This window comes from Microcaecilia unicolor, chromosome 1 (assembly GCF_901765095.1).
Source record: "Microcaecilia unicolor chromosome 1, aMicUni1.1, whole genome shotgun sequence".
Taxonomy (NCBI): Eukaryota; Metazoa; Chordata; class Amphibia; order Gymnophiona; family Siphonopidae; genus Microcaecilia; species Microcaecilia unicolor.
Genome location: NC_044031.1, coordinates 707,189,172 through 707,212,016, shown reverse-complemented (window position 1 = coordinate 707,212,016; position 22,845 = coordinate 707,189,172). Strand labels below are relative to the sequence as shown.

Below are 22,845 nucleotides of genomic sequence, written 5' to 3'. Positions count from 1 at the left end.
AGAGTTTGATTCTACACCTCAAACAAATTCTGAAAGACTGATTGACCAAGCTGGCTGTCACATCTGGGAATCTTGTTCGAGACAGCAGTGAGATACAATTGTGAGGACAGATGACCAAATTGCAACTTTGCAGATTTCCTCAATGGAGGCTGATTTCAAGAGAGCTACCAATGCCACCATGGCTCTGACTTTGAGCTGTGACAGACCTTCCAGATTCAGCCCAGCCTGGGCATAAGTAAAGGAGACGCAATCTGCTAGCCAATTGGAAAGCGTGCACTTACTAATGGCTTCCCCCATCCTATTAAGGTCAAAAGAAACAAAAACTGGGTGGACTACCTATGGGCTTTAGTCTACTCCCCAGATAGAAAGTCAAGGCAAAGGCTCTCTTGCAGTACACAGTGTGCAGTGCACTTTCACCAGGATGGGAATAAGGTTTGGGGAAGAATGTTGGTAGAACAACTAACTGGTTAAGATGGAATTCCTAAACTACATTAGGAAGGAGCTCAGGATGTGCAAAAAGAACTACCCCATTGTGATGAAATCTTGTATAAGGTGGATTACCATATATACTCATCTGTTTGTCAAGAAATTCTGAACTCAAAATCCCTTCAATAAACCAGGATCATCTCATCTATGGGTCATTCTCATCAGTGCCGTAACACTCTTGCTATTGCTAGCTTCATGGAAGTATAGTAGACAGAAGCTGGCTATGCTGAAGTTACTTTAGAGCAGGTTTGTCCAACCTACAGCCCACAGATCAGAATCTGGCCCATCAAGTGCTTTTTTTCTGGCCCTCGAAAGCCTGATAATTCTTGTGGTACTTACAGTGGAAGTCCTGCTTCCCCATCGCAACTGAGCTCTCTATAAGCTTGAGCCACATGGTACCAGAAGTTTGGTTTATCTTGCAGTTTCAAGTCTCACAAGATTTGAAAACTGAGATCAACTTGAACTTTGGGGGGGGGGGGGAGGGGGGAGAGAGAGAGCAGGAATCCCACTGTTTCTTTTGCAGCTGAAGCTAAGTGAGGGGAAAAAGACTGGGTGAAGACTTGGGGCAGGGGGTACATGAGAGAGACTGAGGAAAGGCTGGGAAAGGGGGATAGGAGAGAGAGAGGTGAGGACCCATGCCATATGTGAAACACAGGCCATTACACCTCTTTGCTTCACCTATCAGGTGGGTAATGGCACACTGCTGACATGCTTCCAGAAGAGAAACTTCTGGTTTTTGGCTGTGATGTGCAGCGGTCCCTTAAGAGACTGGTTTACTAAACTTTCAGTCACAGAATGAGAAAAGAATCTTAGTAAATCAGTTTATAAAGGAGCTACATCTGACCTCCCCCCAACAATATACAACTTCACTGTGAACAACTTTGGGTGTGGGGTTTCAGCCACCGACTCCTTAGTTTGGGGTCTAGCTCCTAGATTCAGTGAAAATTTGATGAGGTCTGCATTAAGACATATGAATAATCTACCTTAACAGCAAGGAGGCTATCCAGAACATTAGCCTTTTTTTTCTCTTTTTTGCCTTGCATGATGTCTTAAAGGAACTCCACTTGCTTACAAAGGGGATCAGAATACTACAGACAGAATTATACGCTCTGTATTGCCAGTTCCTGTAGAAAGTTCACTAGAAACACTGGGGATGTTTTAAATTCAGCAAATGTAATTTTTTTCTAATACACTTATAGGAGGTATCCTACGTGAACAAAATCACGTGATAAGAAGATTACTTTACTAAGGGGCCTTTTTACTAAGCTACAGTAAGCATTAGCAGGTGCTTACTGCAGCTTAAAATGCCTTACCACAGGATAAGTACATAAGTATTGGCATTCTGGGACAGACCAAAGGTCCATCAAGCCCAGCATCCTGTTTCCAACAGTGGGCAATTCAGGTCACTAATACCGGGCAAGATCACAAAAAAGTACAAAACATTTTATGCTGCTTATCCCAGAAATAAGCAGTGGATTTTCCCTAAGTCCATTTTAATAATGGTCTATGAACTTTTCCTTTAGGAAGCTGTCCAAACCAAGCTAAGATAACCGCCTTTACCACATTCTCTGGCAACGAATTCCAGATTTTAATTACACGTTTAGTGAAGAAAAATTTTCTCCGATTTGTATTAAATTTACTACTTTGTAGCTTCATCGCATGCCCACTAGTCCTAGTATTTTTGAAGAGAGGAAACAGATGCTTCACATCTACCTATTTCACTCCACTCATTTTATAGACCTCTATCATATCTCCCCTCAGCCGTCTTTTCTCCAAGCTGAAGAGCCCTAGCCGCTTTAGCCTTTCCTCATAGGGAAAGGGAAATGGGACTTGATATACCGCCTTTCTGAGGTTTTTGCAACTACATTCAAAGCAGTTTACATATATTCAGGTACTTATTTTGTACCAGGGGCAATGGAGGGTTAAGTGACTTGCCCAGAGTCACAAGGAGCTGCAGTGGAAGTCATCCCATCCCCTTTATCATTTTCGTCACCCTTCTCTGCACCTTTTCTAATTCCACTATATCTTTTTTGAGATGCAGTGACTAGAATTGAACACAATATTCGAGGTGCGGTCGCACCATGGAGCGATACAAAAGCATTGTAACATCCTCATTTTTGCTTTCCATTCCTTTCCTAATAATACCTTTTCTAATTCCACTATATCTTTTTTGAGATGCGGTGACCAGAATTGAACACAATATTCGAGGTGTGGTCATACCATGGAGCTCAGACATCCTGTAGTAAATTTCAATTGGGTGTGCTAACCATACACTAAAGTTTTTAAAGTTGTGGAGGGGGTGTGTCTGGGGGGAGATGGGGAGTGGGCATTTCTGCACTACTCAGCGCAGCTACATTACCACACACTTAAGTGGTTAGCATCATGCTGGAAGGGATGTGATCAAGTAGGCAGCTTTATACATCGCAGAGTGAAATACTGGATTCTTACATAAAAGACTGTGAAACCTTCAGGAATGCATTTTCAGACAGCAATGCGAAATATAGCCGGTCGATAAAGACTAACATAGTCTGTAATGTTATCTATCTGCTGTCTGTGGACATTGGAATGAAGTGACAAGAATTTACTCAAAAGCAACTATTTTATAAAGCATGGAGCTTTATTGGTTATTTCAGAATGAATTGAAGCAGCACAGCAGATGCATCCCTAAAGCAGTAATATTTACCACAAAATTCAGTACTGTTTCAGACAGACTGGATGGGCAAAAAAGTTACAAAGTCCTTTGAGAATCCAAATTTTACATGCAGTGGATAAAATGTTAAAAAAATTAAGAAAACAAGAGTATTAGGAGACCTATTTTAGATAATGGGAATATCAATATTCCAGAACTAATTCTGGTAGCATATACATTACATAATGGTCGAAAAAAGTTTTCTGAGAAATCTAATGTGCTGTGGAAATCATAGCTGAGGAAAAGACATTAATCTTTTGTATCTCCTAACAGCATTATCTTTGTCTCTCTTATAGCAATCTGCTGCAGAACTGGCTATGAGTCATAGAACTTTTACCTGAAATGTCCAGGCAGCACCACTTATTGTTCTTTTATTTCACTCCTGAAAAGTGGTAATATTGATGTTTTAAGCTAAGCAAGTTACAACAGTTCTAAAACTATATAAATTGCCTTGGTTATGTTTAAAACTAAGAGTTCTATTACAGAACTACTAGTAGATTTTGTAAAAATTTCATAGGCATGGTTCATGATTCTGTTTCAGCAAAATTTTCTACCCACAGCAGCAACTTCTCTCCTATTTCAACAACATTCTGTGGTTGCTGCTATTTCATGTTCTAACTAATCTATTAATCTATTACTGAGCCACTACTGATACTCAAGGCAGGATTAAAGTATATGTTTCGTAGGGGCCCTCCCAGATGTGCTAATTCAATGGCTCCCAAGGCAGATTTTTTTGCCCTAGTAAGGCACCAACTAGTAGAAATAGGAGTAGGATGAAGAGAGAAACCAAAGCCTGCAAATGTCTGTCTTGTTCTTCCCACCTCCTGTACAATGTCCTCCAGATGGCAGCAGCCATTCGTTATTCAGCACCGCTTCTTACCTGTTGGCTCCAATGAGAACCACATGGGGTTCCAAATGTAGAAGTTTAAAAAATGTATTTATATTACTAAAGGGCACAATGCCCTTGCTTGCCTAGGGCCCACCAGAGGGTTAATCCAGCCCTACCGATATTGCAGCCTCTACTCACATACACACTAATAGTAAATATATGAATTGTTCTAACCTTTTTAACTGTTTTTGTTTGAACACTGGTAAGGACTCCATTTCCTGGATCATACACAGTCAGTTTCACATAAGGATCACTATTTTAAAAAAATACGAAAAAAATAAAAATTAAAATCAATCTTGATTTAAAAGGATAACAAGCATATTCAAAAACAAAATTCTATACACAAATACATATAGTCATGAAGAAACACTGTTGTGATATTAGTATGCAGGTTTGGAAAAAGCTTATTGTCACGTGTCAAACAGATAATTTGATACATAACTTTTAGATTCTTATTGGATAACACAAATGGGGCTCATTTTCAAAACACTTAGGGCCCTGTTTACTAATCCACATTGTAGGCACACTAACATTTTAGTGCACACTAAAAATTGAGACACCCATTGGAATATAATGGGTGTGCCCATCGTTAGCGTGCACTAAAATGTTAGCGCACCTACAGCACAGCTTAGTAAGCAGGGCCCTTAGACTTATAAAGTTCCTAAAGGTTATTATGGGGCTCATTTTAGAAAGAGAAAGTCTAAAAAGTGGCTTAAAATAGCATTTGGACCTTTATCAAAAGTTTTCAGATGTTTTTCTATGCTGTTCATCTGTAATGTGTCCAAATCTCAAGGGGGCAAGTTGGGGACATGTTAAGGACGGGATTTGGGCGTTCCTAAGACTTAAAGATGTTTTTCAGCCATAATGGAACAAAACAAAACTAAGACATTTTGAGCTAAACCTGTTTTTATAACGAGTAAGGCACAAAATAGTGCCCTAATTAACCATATAACTACTGGAGGGAATCAAAGGTGACACCTCCCAATACCCCACCAGTGGTCACTGACCCCCTCCCGCCCCCCCAAAATGTGAATACAAATATGACTTACCAGCCTCTATGATAGCCTCAGATGTTACAGCCAGGTCTACTACAACAGCATGCAGATCCCTGGAATAGTATAATGTTAGGTGCAGTGCACTATGGAGTGGGGGACTTGGGTCCCTATCTCCCTCTACCTCTCACACTTGTGGTGGAAACTGTGATTCCTTCCAAAGTCACCAAAACCCTACTGTACCAACATATAGGTGCCCCCTTCACCCATAAGGGCCATTGTAGTGGGGGACAGTGAATTTTGGGTGGGTTTTGGAGGGCTCAGGAGACAAGATAAGGGAGCAAAGGTCAGATGTGTACCTGGGAGCATTTTTATGAAGTGCACAGAAATGCCCCTAGGATGCCTCACTGCTGTCCTGTGACATCTGGGGGACCAGTCTGTTAAAAATGCTGCCTCCTCCTACATCCTAATGGCTTGATTTTCTATGTTTTGCACTTATTCTGGGGGGGGGGGGGGTTAAAACTGACCAAAAATCAAAACATCCAAAGCACAAAACCTTGTTCAAAATAGTATTTTGAAAAAAAAAAAAAAAAAAAGACTTTTTTTGAAAATGACCACCTTTCCTATTTGGATTTTGGACGTTTTGTGTAAAACGTCCAAAGTCAGACTTAAACGTCATATCGAAAATGACTCTCTATATAACAGACTTACAAAGTGTTTTGAAAATATTCCTCAGTGTGATCGTATCAAATAGGTTTGTTTGTTTGTTTGTTTGTTTTACTCTTAAAAATTCTTATGGTTATCCAGAAGAAGGTTTAAAAAAAACCCTGTTTACTCAAGCCTATTTGTATTACAAGAAAAAACAGCATTCCTAAGCTCATAAGATGATCTCAATAACACACAGAACAAACTCTTCCCAGATGATATGATCAGGCAATACAGGTTCCCTGCTGAGAGACAGCTGAAGTGAACTCATCTGTGAATTTAACCCTCAACATTACTCTTGCACCTTCAGGCATTTCCACAGCTGCTGCAGATGACTTCTTTTCTCCTTCCAAATTTATATTTTACTTAAAATTACTTAAATACTACTTCCCTTAAACTCTGTATGTCCACAGCAGTTCACAAACTAAAACACATGCAAACAATGCAATGAATAAACACATATAAACATCCTCTTAATACACCTACAATAAATACAGCCAGACCTTTCATTAGACTTGACCATTTGCCATCAATATCCACCATGACCTACTTCAGCTCACTCTCCTCTCACCAGCATGCTTAAACCACCACTGTTAGGAAACAAAAAGGAGAAATTAGACCTTACCTGCTAATTTGCTTTCCTTTAGTCCCTCTGGACCAGCCCAGAATGTGACTGATGGGTTGTGCAAGCCTTCCAGCAGGAGGAACGAGGAGTCGGCAGTTGGAGCAAGAAGCGTCACAGCTGTTACAGTGGTCGGAGGTGCATCTGGTGGCGCTGTCAGCGGCTCATGTGGCAGGAGTTCAAAATGTTCAGGCAGACTTTCTCAGTCGAAACATGCTAGAGCCCGGGGTGTGGGCTTTAAGTGATGTGGCGTATCAGGCGGTGGTGATGTTGGTCTTACGCTTTCTCCTGTATACATGATGTTGGTTGTATGATTTTTACTTGGTTTTTTATTCAAAGTCTTTTATATTTGCATTTTGAAGACAGCATGTTTTACTTCTGTATGTCTTCCTTGTTTCAACATAAGCTGTGTGCGTATTTGTATGTTGCTGCTTTTATGATATGCTTTAGTATATATAGGTTTCCATATAATGCCTCATGGATATTTTATCTATTGTCCTTCATATATGCATCTATTTTAAGATAGTATGATCTATTTTTACATGTTTTGAATGTTTAGTCCTTCCTATAATTAGTCCCTCTTACAATTTTTTATTTATTTACACGACCATTTTGTGTAATTTTTTGGTGATATTATAACATCCCACATATGCATAATCTGTGTATACGTCACTTAGAGACTTTACGTTCATCATTATTTTTATTGTTGTATTTTATTATACAGTGGTGGAAATAAGTATTTGATCCCTTGCTGATTTTGTAAGTTTGCCCACTGACAAAGACATAAGCAGCCCATAATTGAAGGGTAGGTTATTGGTAACAGTGAGAGATAGCACATCACAAATTAAATCCGGAAAATCACATTGTGGAAAGTATATGAATTTATTTGCATTCTGCAGAGGGAAATAAGTATTTGATCCTCCACCAACCAGTAAGAGATCTGGCCCCTACAGACCAGGTAGATGCTCCAAATCAACTCGTTACCTGCATGACAGACAGCTGTCGGCAATGGTCACCTGTATGAAAGACACCTGTCCACAGACTCAGTGAATCAGTCAGACTCTAACCTCTACAAAATGGCCAAGAGCAAGGAGCTGTCTAAGGATGTCAGGGACAAGATCATACACCTGCACAAGGCTGGAATGGGCTACAAAACCATCAGTAAGACGCTGGGCGAGAAGGAGACAACTGTTGGTGCCATAGTAAGAAAATGGAAGAAGTACAAAATGACTGTCAATCGACAAAGATCTGGGGCTCCACGCAAAATCTCACCTCGTGGGGTATCCTTGATCATGAGGAAGGTTAGAAATCAGCCTACAACTACAAGGGGGGAACTTGTCAATGATCTCAAGGCAGCTGGGACCACTGTCACCACGAAAACCATTGGTAACACATTACGACATAACGGATTGCAATCCTGCAGTGCCCGCAAGGTCCCCCTGCTCCGGAAGGCACATGTGACGGCCCGTCTGAAGTTTGCCAGTGAACACCTGGATGATGCCGAGAGTGATTGGGAGAAGGTGCTGTGGTCAGATGAGACAAAAATTGAGCTCTTTGGCATGAACTCAACTCGCCGTGTTTGGAGGAAGAGAAATGCTGCCTATGACCCAAAGAACACCGTCCCCACTGTCAAGCATGGAGGTGGAAATGTTATGTTTTGGGGGTGTTTCTCTGCTAAGGGCACAGGACTACTTCACCGCATCAATGTGAGAATGGATGGGGCCATGTACCGTACAATTCTGAGTGACAACCTCCTTCCCTCCGCCAGGGCCTTAAAAATGGGTCGTGGCTGGGTCTTCCAGCACAACAATGACCCAAAACATACAGCCAAGGCAACAAAGGAGTGGCTCAGGAAGAAGCACATTAGGGTCATGGAGTGGCCTAGCCAGTCACCAGACCTTAATCCCATTGAAAACTTATGGAGGGAGCTGAAGCTGCGAGTTGCCAAGCGACAGCCCAGAACTCTTAATGATTTAGAGATGATCTGCAAAGAGGAGTGGACCAAAATTCCTCCTGACATGTGTGCAAACCTCATCAACTACAGAAGACGTCTGACCGCTGTGCTTGCCAACAAGGGTTTTGCCACCAAGTATTAGGTCTTGTTTGCCAGAGGGATTAAATACTTATTTCCCTCTGCAGAATGCAAATAAATTCATATACTTTCCACAATGTGATTTTCCGGATTTAATTTGTGATGTGCTATCTCTCACTGTTACCAATAACCTACCCTTCAATTATGGGCTGCTCATGTCTTTGTCAGTGGGCAAACTTACAAAATCAGCAAGGGATCAAATACTTATTTCCACCACTGTATGTTGACCTCTTATTGTATATTTATTACTTATTTGAATGTTTTATTTGATTCTGTATATGTATTTGTTTGAAAGATTTATTTGATTTATGTTTTTATAGACTCCTGATGCAGGCCTGTAGGCCAAAACACAACAGTTGTGTCAAGTCTTTTCTTCAATAAAGAAGTTTTTTATGATATTGTCTCCAGGATTTGTATTTCCGTGGTCAAACATCCCACTTTTTACCTATATCAATGACATGCCCCTGCATATCATGTACAAAAGGTTACATACTGAACCATAGAATATGTGTTTTCTTTATTTTTTTTTTTAACAATGAAACCAGCAACACAGCTCCCAAGAAAACAGTATCACTTAACTCTTGAAGACACAGAATACCTAAAGGGAGGGATCTGGCCCAGTCCGGAGGGACTAAAGGAAAGCAAATTAGCAGGTAAGGTCTAATTTCTCCTTCCTTAGCGTCCCTCCGGACCAGCCCAGAATGTGACTGATGGGAAGTAACAAAGCAGCCCCACCGTCAAAACGTGTGCCCCGAAAACAACTTGCTGATGACTCAGGAGGTCCAATAGATAGTGCTTAGAAAAGAAATGCAAAGACCACGAAGTCGCCGCCATACAAATGTCCTCTAGAGGCACCAGACAATGCTCTGCCCAAGAAGTAGCCTGACCTCTGGTAGAATGAGCCTTAACTCCTTCAGGAACAGCTTTCACAGAAAGAAGGTAAGCTGATGCAATAATTTCTTTAAGCCAACAAGAATAGTGGGCTTAGAAGCCATAAACCCTTTGCGTGAACCTCCGATGAGAATAAATAAATGATCGGACTGACAAATCTCCTCCGTAGACCACTCGATCCGAGCTGAATTCCAAAAATGGAGACCTACACAAAAGAGCCTGCAACTTCAAAACTCTCCTAGCTGAGGCAATAGCCACTAAAAACAATGCCTTCAGGGTTAAGTCCTTCAAAATACAAGAAGATAAAGGCTCAAAGGGAGGCTTGGTAAGAAACGAGAGTACCAAGTTAAGATCCCAGCGGGGAAAAGAACAGCGAGAGAGAGGACACAGGAGGTTATCCTCTCTTTAAAAACGGAACACATCCAGGTGGCTAGCCAGCAATCTTCCTTGAACACGACCTCGAAAACACGACAGAGCTGCAATCTACAATTTAAGAGAAGCCAAAACAAGGCCTTTGTTGAAACCACGCTGCAGAAAATCCAAAATTTGCAAGACGGACGCGCAAAAGGCTATCCCGAGCTCCTCACATCAGGCCTCAAAAATCCTCCAGATCCAAACATAATTCAAAGAGGTAGAACGCCAACGAGAGCCAAGCATAATAACAATTACTTAGCGGAGTATCTCTTCATGTCAGTCTCGCCCACTCAAGAGCCAGGCCATAAGACAGAATCGACCCAGATCTGGATGTAACATCGAACCCTGAGCCAAAAGATCCTGCTTGACCGGGAGCTTGAACAGATCCTCTACTAGAAGCCGCTAAAGATCAGCATACCACGGTCTGCGAGGCCAATCCGGCACCACCAATATCAGACAGCCCCTGTGCATCTCGACTCTCTTAAGTAGATGCCCTATCAATGGCCAGGGAGGAAAGGCATAAAGAAGACTGGTTGGCCAGGGAATAAACAGGTCCATCTTCACCACCGCCTGATACGCCACATCACTTAAAGCACACGCTCCGGGATCTAGCATGTTTTGACTGAGAAAGTCTGCCTGAACATTTTGAACTCCTGCCACATGAGCCGCTGACAGCGCCACCAGATGCACCTCCGACCACTGTAACAGCTGTGACGCTTCTTGCTCCAACTGCTGACTCCTCGTTCCTCCTTGCCGATTGATGTAAGCCACCGCGGTGGCATTTTCTGACATCATGTGTTCAGTACTGGTCTCCGTATCTCAAAAAAGATATAGTAGAATTGGAAAAGGTACAGCGAAGGGCGACGAAAGGCGACGAAAATGATAGTGGGGATGGGACGACTTTCCTATGAAGAGAGGCTGAGAAGGCTAGGGCTTTTCAGCTTGGAGAAGAGACGGCTGAGGGGAGATATGATAGAAGTGTATAAAATAATGAGTGGAATGGATCGGGTGGATGTGAAGCGACTGTTCACGCTATCCAAAAATACTAGGACTAGAGGGCATGAGTTGAAGCTACAGTGTGGTAAATTTAAAACGAATCGGAGAAAATTTTTCTTCACCCAACGTGTAATTAGACTCTGGAATTCGTTGCCGGAGAACGTGGTACGGGCGGTTAGCTTGACGGAGTTTAAAAAGGGGTTAGACAGATTCCTAAAGGACAAGTCCATAGACCGCTATTAAATGGACTTGGAAAAATTCCGCATTTTTAGGTATAACTTGTCTGGAATGTTTTTACGTTTGGGGAGCGTGCCAGGTGCCCTTGACCTGGATTGGCCACTGTCGGTGACAGGATGCTGGGCTAGATGGACCTTTGGTCTTTCCCAGTATGGCACTACTTATGTACTTATGTACATGTGAACTGCCTCGCCCCTCAACAGATGGACAAAGGTCTGGATTGCTAGTCTAACTACCCTGGTCTCTGATAGATTTATTGAGCAAGATCTCTCCTGAGGAGACCACAGGCCTTGAGCATATTGTCCCTGACAGTGAGCTCCCCATCCCTGGAGACTGGCATCTGTTGTAACCACCCTCCAGTTGGGCTGATCCAGAGACATTCCCTTGGTCATGCTGGCATCTCGCAGCCACCAATGTAGGCTGCTCTTCACCTAAGCCAGAAGTGACAATTTCTGATGTAGAGAGTCCTTCTGTGACAACCACCGAGAAAGAAGTGACTTCTGAAGCGGCCTCATGTGAGCCCTGGCCCAGGGCACTGCCTCAATCGCCGCCACCATGGAACCCAGGACCTGAAGATAATCCTTGGCTGCTGGTCTCGGTGATTGCAATAAGTGACGAATCTGAGACTGCAGTTTGAGGACATGAGCCGGTGGAAGAAAACACAGCCCTGCAACGTGTCAAATCAGACTCCCAGGTACTCCAATGACTGAGATGGCTGCAGATGGAGCTTTTGTGCACTGAGCTTTTGCTCCTATATAGCACTATGATGTTCCTGAAAATAGAATTGAGGCGGAAGAAAAAGCAATGTAGGTGGAACAAAAAGATATGAAGGTACCCAAAGAGAAAAGATACCCCCAAATCACAAATGTTGAAACACATATCAGAAAATGTAGATGGAAAGCGATGACCACAAATGCTCGCAGACTAAGAAATAAAGTTCATGACCTTCAAAGCCCTGATGTTGGAGGCAGACTTAGACGTTGTTGCAATCACGGAGACGTGGCTCAATGGTTCCCATGAATGGGATGCAAACGTACCAGGCTATAATCTATTTAGGAAGGACAGGTATGGTCGTAAAGGTAGAGGAGTAGCTCTGTATGTGAGAAATGATATCGCAGCGACTGAAATGACAGGGACCTGGGGAAAGGAAGAAGTGATATGGATCACCTTAAAAAGAGATGATAGAACCTCTGTCCACATGGGAGTTGTCTACAGACCCCCGACACAATTGGAGGAACTAGATAAAGATCTGATCGCAGATATTCAAAAGTAGGGAAAGAAGAGAGAGGTGCTGTTGCTGGGAGATTCAATCTGCCACATGTAGATTGGAAGGTTCCATCTGCGGAATCGGAAAGAAGAGAGATCGTGGATGCTTTTCAAAGTGCTCTGCTCAGACAAATAGTGACGGAACCCACGAGGGAGGGAGTGACGCTGGATCTGGTGCTCACAAATGGGGATAGTGTGTCAAATGTCCGAGTAGGTGCCCACCTGGGCAGCAGTGACCATCAAACAGTTTGGTTTGATATGACAGCTGAAGTGGAGGGCGGCCACTCAAAACTCAAAGTCTTGGATTTCAAACATGCTGACTTTAGTAAAATGGGGGAATACCTGAGGAAGGAGATGATGGGCTGGGAGGGCGAACGAGAACTGGAAGGACAGTGGTCCAGGCTGAAAGAAGCTATAAATAGGGCCACAAACCTTTATGTAAGGAAAGTAAATAAAAGCAAGAGAAAAAGGAAACCGATATGGTTCTCCAAGCAAGTGGCTGAGAAAATAAAGGCTAAAGAGTTCACATTCCAGAAATACAAAAAAACTCAAGACGAGGAACACGGGGAGGAATACCGGAGGAAACTGAAAGAAGCCAAGAGAGAGGTACGTTTGGCGAAAGCGCAAACGGAAGAACAAATGGCTAGAAAGGTAAGGAGGGGTGACAAAAACTTCTTCAGGTATATTAGTGAAAGGAGGAAGACTAAAAAGGGAATTGTGAGACTGAAAGATGCTGCGAACCGCTATGTAGTTAATGATGAAGAAAAAGCAAATTTGCTAAATAGATACTTCTGTTCTGTTTTCACAGAAGAAAATCCTGGAGAAGGACCACAAGGGACTGGCAAAAGCACGAATGAGAATGGAGTGGATAGAGCACTGTTCACTGAAGAGCGTGTTTATGAACAACTTGAAAATCTAAAGGTGGACAAAGCTGTGGGACCAGACGGGATCCACCCCAGGATATTGAGGGAGCTCAGAGAGGTTCTGGCGGGTCCTCTTAAAGATTTGTTTAATAAATCCTTGGAGACGGGAGAGGTTCCATGGGATTGGAGAACGGCAGACGCAGTCCTTCTTCACAAAAGTGGTGCTAGGGAAGACGCTGTAAACTACAAGCCGGTAAGCCTCACTTCGGTTATTGGAAAAGTAATGGAAGCGATGCTGAAGGAAAGGATAGTGAATTTCCTAGAAGACAATAAGTTGCATGATCCGAGACAACATGGTTTTACCAAAGGTAAATCGTGCCAAACGAATCTCATTGAATTCTTTGACTGGGTGACCGGAGAACTGAATCAGGAACATGCTATAGACATAATCTATTTAGATTTCAGCAAAGCTTTTGACACGGTTCCCCCAGGAGGCTCTTGAATAAACTTGACAGGCTGAAGATAGGACCAGACGTGGTGGGTTGACGGACGGACGCCAGAGGGTGGTGGTTAATGGAATTCGTTCGGAGGAGACAAAAGTGAGTAGTGGAGTGCCTCAGGGATCCGTGCTGGGGCCGATTCTGTTCAATATATTTGTGAGTGACATTGCCAAAGGGTTAGAAGGTAAAGTTTGCCTTTTTGATGATACTAAGATTTGTAAGAGTGGACACCCAGGAGGGAGAGGAAAACATGAAAAAGGATCTGCGGAAGCTAGAAGAATGTTCTAAGGTTTGGCAATTAAAATTCAATGCGAAGAAATGCAAAGTGATGCACTTAGGGAGTAGAAATCCACGAGAGACGTATGTGTTAGGCGGTGAGAGTCTGATATTTACGGACAGGGAGAGGGATCTTGGGGTGATAGTAGCTGAGGATATGAAGGCGACGAAACAGTGAGATAAGGCGGTGGCCGTAGCTAGAAGGTTGCTAGGCTGTATAGAGAGAGGTGTGACCAGCAGAAGAAAAGAGGTTTTAATGCCCCTGTATAAGTCGTTGGTGAGGCCCCACCTGCAGCATTGTGTTCAGTTTTGGAGGCCGTATCTTGTTAAGGATGTAAAAAGAATTGAAGCGGTGCAAAGAAAACCTATGAGAATGGTATGTGGTTTGCATTACAAGACTTATGAGGAGAGACTTGCGGACCTGAACATGTATACCCTGGAGGAAAGGAGAAACAGGGGTGATATGATAGAGACATTCAAATATTTGAAAGGTATTAATCTGCAAACGAACCTTTTCCGGAGATGGGAAGGCGGTAGAACTAGAGGACATGAAATGAGATTGAAGGGGAGCAGACTCAAGAAAAATGTCAGGAAGTATTTTTTCACGGAGAGAGTGGTGGATACTTGGAATGCCCTCCCGCGGGAGGTGGTGGAGATGAAAACGGTAACAGAATTCAAACATGCGTGGGATAAACATAAAGGAATCCTGTTCAGAAGGAATAGATCTTCAGAAGCTTAACATAGATTGGCTGACAGAGCCGGTGGTGGGAGGCGGGGCTAGTGCTGGGCAGACTTCTACGGTCTGTGCCCTGAAAATGGCAGATACAAATCAAGGTAAGGTATACACAAAAAGTAGCACATATGAGTTTTATCTTGTTGGGCAGACTGGATAGACCATGCAGGTCTTTTTCTGTCGTCATCTACTATGTTACTATCAGGCTTATTTTCAAAAGTGATCGCCGGCCATTTCCCCGACATAAATCGGGAGATGGCCGGCGATCTCTCAAAAGCGGCGAAATCAGTATAATTGAAAGTGGCTTTTTTGACAGCATCGCCGCTTTCCCGTCACCTCGCCGGCGAAAGTTCAAGGGGGCATGTCGGCGGTGTATTGAAGGCAGGACATGGGCAGGCATGGGCGTGGCTACCAGATGGCCGGCTTTCGCGGATAATGGAAAAAAAGCGGCATTAAGCAGTATTTCACCGTGTTTACTTGGTCCTTTTATTTTCACGACCAAGCCTCAAAAAGGTGTCCCAACTGACCAGATAACAACTGGAGGGAATGGGGGATGACCTCCCCGTATTCCCCCAGTGGTCACCAACCCCCCTCCCACACTAAAAAAATACAAATCAAAACCTTTTTTTACCAGCCTGTATGCCAGCCTCAAATGTCATACATACCCAGTTCCCTGACAGCAGTATGCAGGTCCCTGGAGCAGTTTTTAATGGGTGCAGTGCATTTCAGGCAGGCAGACCAAGGTCCACCCCCCCCCTCACCTGTTACACTTGTGGTGGTAAATATTAAGCCCTCCAAACCCCCCCAAAACCCACTCTACCCACATGTAGGTGCCCCCCTTCACCCATAAGGGCTATGGTAATGGTGCAGAGTTGTGGGGAGTAGGTTTGGGGGGGGATTTGGGGGATTCAGCACCCAAGGTAAGGGAGCTATGCACCTGGGAGCTTTTTTGGTATTTTTTATTTTTTTTATTTAGTTTAACAATTTACAAGAATATACATATTGTATCAGGAAAAACAGAGATAGTAAAATTCAAATAAAGAATTCTCTTCCATAAACCAAACAGTTATACATCATAATTTCTACTCTTCCTTAGACCACTACATGTGGGGGGTTAGTCTTTTAACCAGGAGAACATAAGATATGTATAATAAGGAGAACATAAGATATGTATAATAAAGAAAAATGGCCTGACTCGTACTCTGATATAACAAAAGAGAGGGAACGAAGTACAAACTAAAGTCCAGATACAGAAAGTGAAAGTGCCTTGGTGCTTTGTAGCTTTTACTACATGAGACGTGGGGTAAGGAATAATATATTGTAGAGGAATATATTCGAGTTATTCCCCAAGTTTTCCACGTCATCACTGTGACCCCTGACGCAGGTGCTAGTCACCGAAACACGGCCCATGTCGGGTCTTTTTGTCAAGGCTCATTCATTAAAGAACTGTGTTCCATTTTTAAAGGCCCATGGTGCTGTGTTTTTTTTGTTCTGACTCGTACTCTACCCTCTTTTCCCATGTTAACAGTATGTTCAAACTATGCTGGATTTACATTGGAAATCTTTTTCTGTTCCAGAAAAAACTTTAACTGATCTGGTTCAAAAAAAACATATTTTACATTCAAATATTTAATTAAACATTTACATGGGTATGCCAACAAAAAAGTGGCTCCTAATGCCCTGGTTTCTTCCCTCAGTGATAGAAATAATTTTCTCTTATCCTGTGTAGTCTTTATAACATCCGGAAATATCCAAAGCCTTGAGCCACAGAAAGTCTTCTTAGAATTCTTAAAGTTTAGTTTTAATAATGAATTCTTATCTTGCTCGAAGACAAAAGAAATTAGAAGTGTTTGACGCTGAGATATTACTGACAAAGACTGTTCCAAGAATGCTGTTAAATCTTGTAAACTATGTCCAGCTTCAACTTGAGTTTCTTCCCTCAATTCCCCCTGACTTTTCTTTTGCAAGGAAATGTAAAAAATTTTGTTCAATGGAGGTATAAGTGAGGGGGAATATTGCAGAATCTCAATTAGATATTTTCAAAATAGTTCCATTGGAGCAATACCATCTACCAATGGGAAATTCAAAATCCTTAGATTTAAACGTTTATTATAGTTTTCAATTTGCTCTATTTTCCTCATCATCAACGTATTATCTTTTATTAAAGTCGTATTAACTGCTTTCAGCGTTGTTAAATCTGTTTCAACTGACTCAAACTTTGCTGTATACTCAGTTTTTACTTTCTCCACTATACCTGTCAAGGTATTTACTTTACTCACTAGAAGTCTGGTCTCCTGGACAGTATTCATCACTATTTTTGTCAGGCCCTGAATAGCCTTCCAAATTGAATCCAGCGTTACCACCGGTGGAGTAGATAACTCCAAAGATAATTCCTCTGCTCGTTCTGGGGCGGCGCCGTCGTTTTCGGGCCTGTCTCCGTCGCCTTCCGATGAGATCAGGTCCAACATCCCCCCTCTCTCGCGAGCAGGACACGGCGGGGTGTTAAACTCCGGCGGTGAAAGAGATGTTCGGTATTTTTTAAATATTGTTAGAAATGCCCCTAGGGTGCCCGGTTAGTGTCCTGGCATGTGAGGGGGACCAGTGCACTACAAATGCTGGCTCCTCCCATGACCAAATGCCTTGGATTTCACCGGGTTTGAGATGGCCGGCATTTTTTTTCCATTATCGCTGAAAAACAAAACTGGCGATCTCAAACCCGGCGAACTCTGGCATTTGGCAGGGCTAAACTGTATTATCGAAAAAAAAAAGATGGCCAGCCATCTTTTTCGATAATGCAGTTCCGGCCAGCTGTTGCGCCGCCGCCAAAATACATCGTCGGCGATCTATTTCACCGGCGACGTTCAATTATGCCCCTCTATGTTACCCAACCTAGGGACTTCAAGAAGTCTACTACTCGAGCTGTCACCTGAACGCTCTCCTGGTAAGAATTTACTCTGATCAACCAATCGTCTAAATAAGGATGGACTAGAATGCCTTCCATTCTGAGTGCTGCGGCTACTAAGACCATTGACTTTGGTAAACGTCTAAGGAGCAGTCACAAGCCCGAAGGGAAGAGCCTGAAAATGAAAATGCTGGCCGAGCACTGCAAACTGAAGGAAACGTTGGTGTGCTGGTCGAATAAGGACATGCAAGTAGGTTTCTGTGAGGTCGAGCGATGTCAAAAACTCCCCGGTCTGCACCGCCACAATGACCGTCCGCAAAGTATCCATACAAAACGAGGGCACCCTGAGGTCTCGATTGACCACCTGGAGATCTAAAATTGGCCTGAAGGAACCCTCTTGCTTGGGAACCAGAAAGTATATGGAGTAGCGTCCTAGACGCTGCTCTGCCAAATGAACTGGACAAATAGCCTGAAGGTCGAGAAGTCTGCGTAAAGTGTCCCTGACAGCCCAGGTTTTGAGCAGAGAAAGGCAGGAAGACTCCACGAAAGCGTCTGACAAAGGACGAGCAAACTCTAAGGCGAACCCCATCGCGAATAAAGCGAATGCTACATACCTGTAGAAGGTATTCTCCGAGGACAGCAGGCTGATTGTTCTCACTGATGGGTGACGTCCTCGGCAGCCCCTCCAATCGGAATCTTCCTAGCAAAGTCCTTTGCTAACTCTCGCGCGCATGCGCGGCCGTCTTCCCGCCCGAAACCGGCTCGAGCCGGCCAGTCCAGTATGTAGCAAGACAATACACTTCAAGGGAAGACACAACTCCAAAGGGGAGGCGGGCGGGTTTGTGAGAACAATCAGCCTGCTGTCCTCGGAGAATACCTTCTACAGGTATGTAGCATTCGCTTTCTCCGAGGACAAGCAGGCTGCTTGTTCTCACTGATGGGGTATCCCTAGCCCCCAGGCTCACTCAAAACAACAACCATGGTCAATTGGACCTCGCAACGGCGAGGACATAACTGAGATTGACCTAAAAAATTTACCAACTAACTGAGAGTGCAGCCTGGAACAGAACAAACAGGGCCCTCGGGGGGTGGAGTTGGATCCTAAAGCCCAAACAGGTTCTGAAGAACTGACTGCCCGAACCGACTGTCGCGTCGGGTGTCCTGCTGCAGGCAGTAATGAGATGTGAATGTGTGGACAGATGACCACGTCGCAGCTTTGCAAATTTCTTCAATGGAGGCTGACTTCAAGTGGGCTACCGACGCAGCCATGGCTCTAACATTATGAGCCGTGACATGACCCTCAAGAGCCAGCCCCGCCTGGGCGTAAGTGAAGGAAATGCAATCTGCTAGCCAATTGGATATGGTGCGTTTCCCTACAGCCACTCCCCTCCTATTGGGATCAAAAGAAACAAACAATTGGGCGGACTGTCTGTGGGGCTGTGTCCGCTCCAGGTAGAAGGCCAATGCTCTCTTGCAGTCCAATGTGTGCAGCTGACGTTCAGCAGGGCAGGAATGAGGACGGGGAAAGAATGTTGGCAAGACAATTGACTGGTTCAGATGGAACTCCGACACGACCTTTGGCAAGAACTTAGGGTGAGTGCGGAGGACTACTCTGTTATGATGAAATTTGGTGTAAGGGGCCTGGGCTACCAGGGCCTGAAGCTCACTGACTCTACGAGCTGAAGTAACTGCCACCAAGAAAATGACCTTCCAGGTCAAGTACTTCAGATGGCAGGAATTCAGTGGCTCAAAAGGAGGTTTCATCAGCTGGGTGAGAACGACATTGAGATCCCATGACACTGTAGGAGGCTTGACAGGGGGCTTTGACAAAAGCAAACCTCTCATGAAGCGAACAACTAAAGGCTGTGCTGAGATCGGCTTACCTTCCACACGGTAATGGTATGCACTGATTGCGCTAAGGTGAACTCTTACAGAGTTGGTCTTGAGATCAGACTCAGACAAGTGCAGAAGGTATTCAAGCAGGGTCTGTGTAGGACAAGAGCGAGGAGCTAGGGCCTTGCTGTCACACCAGACGACAAACCTCCTCCACAGAAAGAAGTAACTCCTCTTAGTGGAATCTTTCCTGGAAGCAAGCAAGATGCAGGAGACACCCTCTGACAGACCCAAAGAGGCAAAGTCTACGCTCTCAACATCCAGGCCGTGAGAGCCAGGGACCGGAGGCTGGGATGCAGAAGAGCCCCTTCGTCCTGCGTGATGAGGGTCGGAAAACACTCCAATCTCCACGGTTCTTCGGAGGATAACTCCAGAAGAGGGAACCAGATCTGACGCGGCCAAAAAGGAGCAATCAGAATCATGGTGCCTCGGTCTTGTTTGAGTTTCAACAAAGTCTTCCCCACCAGAGGAATGGGAGGATAAGCATACAGCAGGCCTTCCCCCCAATCCAGGAGGAAGGCATCCGATGCCAGTCTGCCGTTGGCCTGAAGCCTGGAACAGAACTGAGGGACTTTGTGGTTCACTCGAGATGCGAAGAGATCCACCAAGGGGGTGCCCCACGCTTGGAAGATCTGGCGCACCACTCGGGAGTTGAGCGACCACTCGTGAGGTTGCATAATCCTGCTCAGCCTGTCGGCCAGACTGTTGTTTACGCCTGCCAGATATGTGGCTTGGAGCACCATGCCTTGACGGCGAGCCCAGAGCCACATGCTGACGGCTTCCTGACACAGGGGGCGAGATCCGGTGCCCCCCCTGCTTGTTGACATAGTACATGGCAACCTGGTTGTCTGTCTGAATTTGGATAATTTGGTGGGACAGCCGATCTCTGAAAGCCTTCAGAGCGTTCCAGATCGCTCGCAACTCCAGGAGATTGATCTGTAGACCGCGTTCCTGGAGGGACCAGCTTCCTTGGGTGTGAAGCCCATCGACATGAGCTCCCCACCCCAGGAGAGACGCATCCGTTGTCAGCACTTTTTGTGGCTGAGGAATTTGGAAAGAACGTCCCAGAGTCAAATTGGACCAGATTGTCCACCAATACAGGGATTCGAGAAAACTCGTGGACAGGTGGATCACGTCTTCTAGACCCCCAGCAGCCTGAAACCACTGGGAGGCTAGGGTCCATTGAGCAGATCTCATGTGAAGACGGGCCATGGGAGTCACATGGACTGTGGAGGCCATGTGGCCCAGCAATCTCAACATCTGCCGAGCTGTGATCTGCTGGGACGCTCGCACCCGCGAGACGAGGGACAACAAGTTGTTGGCCCTCGTCTCTGGGAGATAGGCGCGAGCCGTCCGAGAATCCAGCAGAGCTCCTATGAATTCGAGCTTCTGCACTGGGAGAAGATGGGACTTTGGATAATTTATCACAAACCCCAGTAGCTCCAGGAGGCGAATAGTCATCTGCATGGACTGCAGGGCTCCTGCCTCGGATGTGTTCTTCACCAGCCAATCGTCGAGATATGGGAACACATGCACCCCCAGCCTGCGAAGTGCCGCTGCTACCACAGCTAGGCACTTTGTGAACACCCTGGGCGCAGAGGCGAGCCCAAAGGGTAGCACACAGTACTGGAAGTGGCGTGTGCCCAACTGAAATCGCAGATACTGTCTGTGAGCTGGCAGTATCAGGATGTGTGTGTAGGCATCCTTCAAGTCCAGAGAGCATAGCCAATCGTTTTGCTGAATCATGGGGAGAAGGGTGCCCAGGGAAAGCATCCTGAACTTTTCTTTTACGAGATATTTGTTCAGGGCCCTTAGGTCTAGGATGGGACGCATCCCCCCTGTTTTCTTTTCCACAAGGAAGTACCTGGAATAGAATCCCAGCCCTTCTTGCCCGGATGGCACGGGCTCGACCGCATTGGCGCTGAGAAGGGCGGAGAGTTCCTCTGCAAGTACCTGCTTGTGCTGGAAGCTGTAAGACTGAGCTCCCGGTGGACAATTTGGAGGTTTGGAGGCCAAATTGAGGGTGTATCCTTGCCGGACTATTTGCAGAAACCACTGATCGGAGGTTATGAGAGGCCACCTTTGGTGAAAAGCTTTCAACCTCCCTCCGACTGGCAGGTCGCCCGACACTGACACTTGGATGTCGGCTATGCTCTGCTGGAGCCAGTCAAAAGCTCGCCCCTTGCTTTTGCTGGGGAGCCGCGGGGCCTTGCTGAGGCGCACGCTGCTGACGAGAGCGAGCGCGCTGGGGCTTAGCCTGGGCCGCAGGCTGTCGGGAAGGAGGATTGTACCTACGCTTACCAGAAGTATAGGGAACAGTCTTCCTTCCCCCGAAAAATTGTCTACCTGTACAGGTAGAAGCTGAAGGCTGCCGGCGGGAGAACTTGTCGAATGCGGTGTCCCGCTGGTGGAGAGACTCTACCACCTGCTCGACTTTCTCTCCAAAAATGTTGTCCGCACGGCAAGGCGAGTCCGCAATCCGCTGCTGGATTCTATTCTCCAGGTCGGCGGCACGCAGCCATGAGAGCCTGCGCATCACCACACCTTGAGCAGCGGCCCTGGACGCAACATCAAAAGTGTCATAAACTCCTCTGGCCAGGAATTTTCTGCACGCCTTCAGCTGCCTGACCACCTCCTGAAAAGGCTTGGCTTGCTCAGGGGGAAGAGCATCAACCAAGCCCGCCAACTGTCGCACATTATTCCGCATGTGTATGCTCGTGTAGAGCTGGTAAGACTGAATTTGGCCACGAGCATAGAGGAATGGTAGGCCTTCCTCCCAAAGGAGTCTAAGGTTCTAGAGTCTTTGCCCGGGGGCGCCGAAGCATGCTCCCTAGAACTCTTAGCCTTCTTTAGGGCCAGATCCACAACTCCAGAGTCATGAGGCAACTGAGTGCGCATCAGCTCTGGGTCCCCATGGATCCGGTACTGGGACTCGATCTTCTTGGGGATGTGGGGATTAGTTAAAGGCTTGGTCCAGTTCGCCAGCAATGTCTTTTTGAGGACATGGTGCAGGGGAACAGTGGACGCTTCCTTAGGTGGAGAAGGATAGTCCAGGAGCTCAAACATTTCAGCCCTGGGCTCGTCCTCCACAACCACCGGGAAGGGGATGGCCGTAGACATCTCCCGGACAAAGGAAGCAAAAGACAGACTCTCGGGAGGAGAAAGCTGTCTTTCAGGAGAGGGAGTGGGATCAGAAGGTAGACCCTCAGACTCCTCGTCAGAGAAATATCTGGGGTCTTCCTCTTCCTCCCACGAGGCCTCACCCTCGGTGTCAGACACAAGTTCACGGACCTGCGTCTGCAACCGTGTCTGGCTCGACTCCGTGGAGCCACGTCCACGATGGGGGCGTCGAGAGGTAGACTCCCTCGCCCGCATCGGCGAAGCTCCCTCCGCCGACGT

The 22,845-nt window shown here is 45.4% G+C and overlaps 1 protein-coding gene across 3 annotated transcripts in view; it reads right to left on the bottom strand.

Annotated features, from left to right (window-relative positions):
- The window catches only part of NEDD4 (NEDD4 E3 ubiquitin protein ligase), a 578,822-nt gene that overhangs the window by 483,890 nt on the left and 72,087 nt on the right, over positions 1–22,845 (bottom strand). For 2 of the 3 annotated variants that reach the window (XM_030189078.1, XM_030189079.1), the window contains exon 3: positions 4,239–4,317. The exons of the other annotated variant lie outside the window; for it this stretch is intronic. In XM_030189078.1, coding sequence (XP_030044938.1) covers positions 4,239–4,317 — 79 coding nt within the window. The remainder of the gene's footprint in view (positions 1–4,238; positions 4,318–22,845) is intronic. 3 annotated transcript variants of the gene reach the window in all.